Source organism: Sapajus apella, unplaced genomic scaffold, assembly GCF_009761245.1.
Source record: "Sapajus apella isolate SASKATOON/1434 unplaced genomic scaffold, GSC_monkey_1.0 scaffold234, whole genome shotgun sequence".
NCBI lineage: Eukaryota > Metazoa > Chordata > Mammalia > Primates > Cebidae > Sapajus > Sapajus apella.
Window position 1 is genome coordinate 283,462 of NW_022437174.1, and position 4,016 is coordinate 287,477.

At 64.2% G+C, this 4,016-nt stretch overlaps 1 protein-coding gene across 5 annotated transcripts in view; it reads left to right on the top strand.

Moving 5' to 3' along the window:
* Nucleotides 1–2,177: 2,177 nt before the first annotated feature.
* The window catches only part of PTDSS2 (phosphatidylserine synthase 2), a 36,059-nt gene continuing 34,220 nt past the window's right edge, over nt 2,178–4,016 (top strand). For 3 of the 5 annotated variants that reach the window (XR_004266082.1, XM_032271486.1, XM_032271488.1), the window contains exon 1: nt 2,178–2,531. Coding sequence is in view for 2 of the 5 variants with exons in the window: in XM_032271486.1 (XP_032127377.1) it covers nt 2,350–2,531 (182 nt within the window). In the remaining 3 variants the exon portion in view is untranslated. The remainder of the gene's footprint in view (nt 2,532–4,016) is intronic. The other 2 variants (XR_004266083.1, XM_032271487.1) reach the window with 1 other exon arrangement.

Below are 4,016 nucleotides of genomic sequence, written 5' to 3' on the forward strand. Positions count from 1 at the left end.
CTTGTCTATTGCCCACGTGATTGTCTTGACCCTATGAGTTGTCTTTAAGATGACCTCACTCACGACCCTTCCCACTATCTGGTACTCAATAAATACAGACGATCCTGGATGTTCGGGGCCTTGCTTGTCTCCACTGGTAAACGGTGTGGCCCCCCGAGCTCAGCTGCTCTTTTCCAGTCCTTCGGTGTCTTGTCTCTTTATTTCTCAGATCCTTCACCTCAGCACAGTGATAGGTGACACTCCACGACCCTGTACGGCTTGACCCTGCAGGAAGAGGTCTGGGAGGAGACCTGAAGGATGGCTCACTGGGAACGAGGCCTATGCAGTGATTGCTGGAAAGATGGCGTGGACGGGAGCTGGCTGCCCTACCCACCCAGGCAACCTCCAACTGGACGGGCCAGGGCCTGGGGCAGGGGGTGGACCAAGGGGTGGGCAGAGGGCAGCAGCCAGGCCTGGGGAGGCCCAACAGCACGCCCCCTGAGGCCAGTGCATCCTGGCACTGCCCAGCCTGTGTCCCAGGCCCACTGGGGGCTCCATGCCATAGCCAGGAGCTCAGGGGAAGCTCACATCACAGTCAGGCCCCATCCCTGCTGGGCGTGGCTGTGCAGGAGCCCTGCAAATATATTTATACATTTAGTATGTGAACTCTATTTCAATAAAGCTGATACAAGATACACTTCACATACCATGCAGTTCACCCATTCAACTCATTCAGAGTGTACAGTTCAGTGGTTTTTTAGTACCTTCAAGATAGAGCCGAGGTCAATTTTAGAGCATTTTCATTGCTCCAGAAGAAACCTGCTGCCCTTCAGCAGTCGTCCCTTACTACGCCTTCCCCAGTCCCTGGTAGAAACTAATTCCTGTCTTCATAGATTTGCACTTTCTGGACATTTCATATAAATGGATCACATAATGCCTAGTCTCCTGTGACTGGCTTCTTTTACCTAGAATAATACTTTTTCTTTTTTTTTTTTTTTTGAGACGGAGTCTCGCTCTGCAGCCCAGGCTGGAGCGCAGTGGCGCGATCTCAGCTCACTGCAACCTCCGCTTCCAGGGTGCAATGATTCTCCTACCTCAGCCTCCGGAGTAGCTGGGATTACAGCCGTCCACCACGCCTGGCTAGTTTTTGTATCTTTATTAAAGATGAGGTTTCGACATGTTGCCCTGTCTGGTCTCCAACTGCTGACCTCAGGTGATCTGCTGCCTGGGCCTCCCCGAGTGCTGTGATTACAGGCGTGAGCCAGCGCACCCAGCCTGCTTCCCGCAATGTTTTCAGGGTCCAGCCGTGCTGCAGCGTGCACGTGCTTCGCTCCTCTATGGCCGCTGTTATCAGGATGCTGCGGCTATGAGCGTCCATGTGTAAGTCTGGCGTGGACACGTGTTTCCATGTTTGAGGAGCTGCCATCTTGCTTTTCAAAGTGGCTCAGGAGCTAACTTTTTTGTGGGGTACCGTGTCAACAATTTGAGTCAACCAAAACCAGCGTGTCCGCGCCATCCTTGGCGCCCAATTTCACGAGATCCCGCGAAAAAACTGACCCAGATCGGGCAGGACGCGGTGGCTCACGCCTGTAATCCCAGCACTTTGGAAGGCGGGCGGCTCACCTGAGGTCAGGAGTTCAAGACTAGCCTGGCCAACATGGGGAAACCCCGTCTCTACTAAAAAAAAAAAATACAAAAATTAGCCAGGCGTGGAGGCAGGCGTCTGTAATCCCAGCCGCTCGGGAGGCTGAGGCAGGAGAATCGCCTGAACCCGCGAGGCGGAGGTTGCAGTGAGCCGAGATCGCGCCATTACACTCCAGCCCAGGCGACAGAGCCAGGCTCCATCGCAAAAAAAAGGAAAAAAAAAAAAAAGACCTAGATCGCACCGGGGTGAAGGGTCGGGACGCGCCCAAAGGGAGAACCGGGCTGGGCTCCAGGATCCGTCGGCGAGGAAGGGGCGAAGGGGTGGAGGGCCTCGGGCCAGGCCGCTGGGGGTGTCTGTGGTTGCCTCCGAGGTCCGGCGGCCTTGGCGAGACCCCCGCCACCCGCCGCTCGGTCCCCGCGGCCTCGGTCGCCCGGCGGGCCAGCTCCGGTTACCTGGCAACCAGGTGGCATCCTTCCCGGCAAGCCCCGCGCCTTACCCGCGACGTCGGACCACAAGGCCCAGCGTGCCCCGCGCGGACTACAAGCCCCACAATGCACCGCACACCCTTTTCTCGCCGGCCCCGCGCGGCTCTCCGGAGACCCCGCGGGCTAGCGCCGCGACCCCTTCCCGGCGCTCCCCGCGCGGTGCGTGGCGCGTTCCCTCGCCGGTGACCCGGTGTGCGTGAGGTCGAGGCGCCGGGCGGAGCGGCTCCGGGCCGAAACGCCATGCGGAGGGGCGAGCGCAGGGACGCCGGGGGTCCGCGGCCCGGGTCCCCGGTGCCCGCGGGCAAGGCCTCGCTGGAGGAGCCGCCTGACGGGCCGTCGGCCGGCCGAGACACCGGGCCGGGCGCGGGCCGCCGCAGCACCGAGTCCGAGGTGTACGACGACGGCACCAACACCTTCTTCTGGTGAGGAACGGGGGGCGGCGCGGGGCGGCGCCCTCGGCCCGGGGGTCCCGGCGGCGCCCTTCCGCCGCCTTGGGGTCCGGGGCTGCGGCCGGGCTTCGAGGGTGTGCAGCGCCGGCTCCCGGGCAGCGGCCGGACCGAGCTCCCGAGGCCGGGCGTGGCGGGGCCGGGGGGCGCTGCGGGCGCGGGAGGCGCTGGCCGGACCTCCCCGGGGCTGCCTGGCGCCCCTCTCGCCGCCGCCCGCCTCCGCGCCGCCCCAGAAACGCTTTCTCTGGTCTCCGTCCACGCCTGACCCGTGTCCCGTCGTTCCGCCTGTGGCTGCGCGACATCATCTCGTGCGTGTGTCGCCCCGACCCCCGCGCGGCGGCCGCGTTGGTGACAGTGTCGCGCGTGCTGCGGCGTTGGGGGAACCCGGGCTCTGCGCCTCTCCCAGCGGCCCCCAGCGGGGCCACGCGTCCTCCCTGCGCCGCTCAGCCCCCGCCGAGCCTGGGGTCCCGCGTCCGCCGCGCTGCGTTTCCCGGGCTGGAGGCGGAGGAGGTCCCGGGAGCCGCTGGAGGGTGGCGCTCGGTCCAGGCAGGCTCCGGGCGCGCCCCCGCCCCCGCCCCCGCCGCGACCCCCGGCTGGCCCTTGGCTCGGCTGCGAGGCCTGCGAGCCGCTTCTCCTCGCCGCACGGTGCACGGTTCGCGTCCTGGGAAGGCCCTGGGCGCAGGTGCAGTAAAAGTGGTCTCAGCCTGAGGAGAGCGTGTGGGAGACACAGACGCCCGCGGCCGGCGGTGGAAGGGAGGCGGCGGCGCGGACGCTTCCAAGAGAACCGCGGGATGGTGGGAGAACAAGGCCGAGGGGTGAGGAGGGGGCGTGTCAGGGGAAGGCGCCGCGGGACAGACTTCACAGGCCCAGCCTGTCCCCAGCAGCTGACGCTCGAGAGAGTCCTTCCGAGTGGTGGGAAAGCGGATTGGGGTGGAGGAGGCAGCCCTGCGTCCGGACCCACGCAGGGTCTTCCGTGGGCCGTGGGCAGCCGCCGTTGCGGGGAGGGTGTCCAAGCTCTGCTTTGGTTGCCTGTGGAGCCGTCGAGAGGCAGAGGAGGTGGGGTACATGCTGCGTGGACCCTCTGGCCTCGGCCGCATGGACATCGGGCCTCCCCGTCAGAGGCCCCGCGACGCCCCTTCAGGCGGAAGGGGTAGCACAGTCCTCCCGCAGCACGGCCAGGGACCACCGGCATCTCCGAGGTCCTGTAGTGAGGAGGCTGCACTGGCCCTTCTTGTTTCTCATTTGGCCATTCAGCACATTTTGGAGACCCTGCTGCATGTCAGTTAGCGTTCTAAGGAATAAGAACTAAACAAGAAGTTTACAGTCTGGCACAGGCATGGAACTTCGGAAGGCACAGAATGTTCTGGCTGGAGAGGGGCTGAGTGTGGGAGAAGCCAGGGAGCGCACGCAGCCCACCCAGGACCAGGGAGCGCACGCAGCCCACCCAGGACCAGGGAGCGC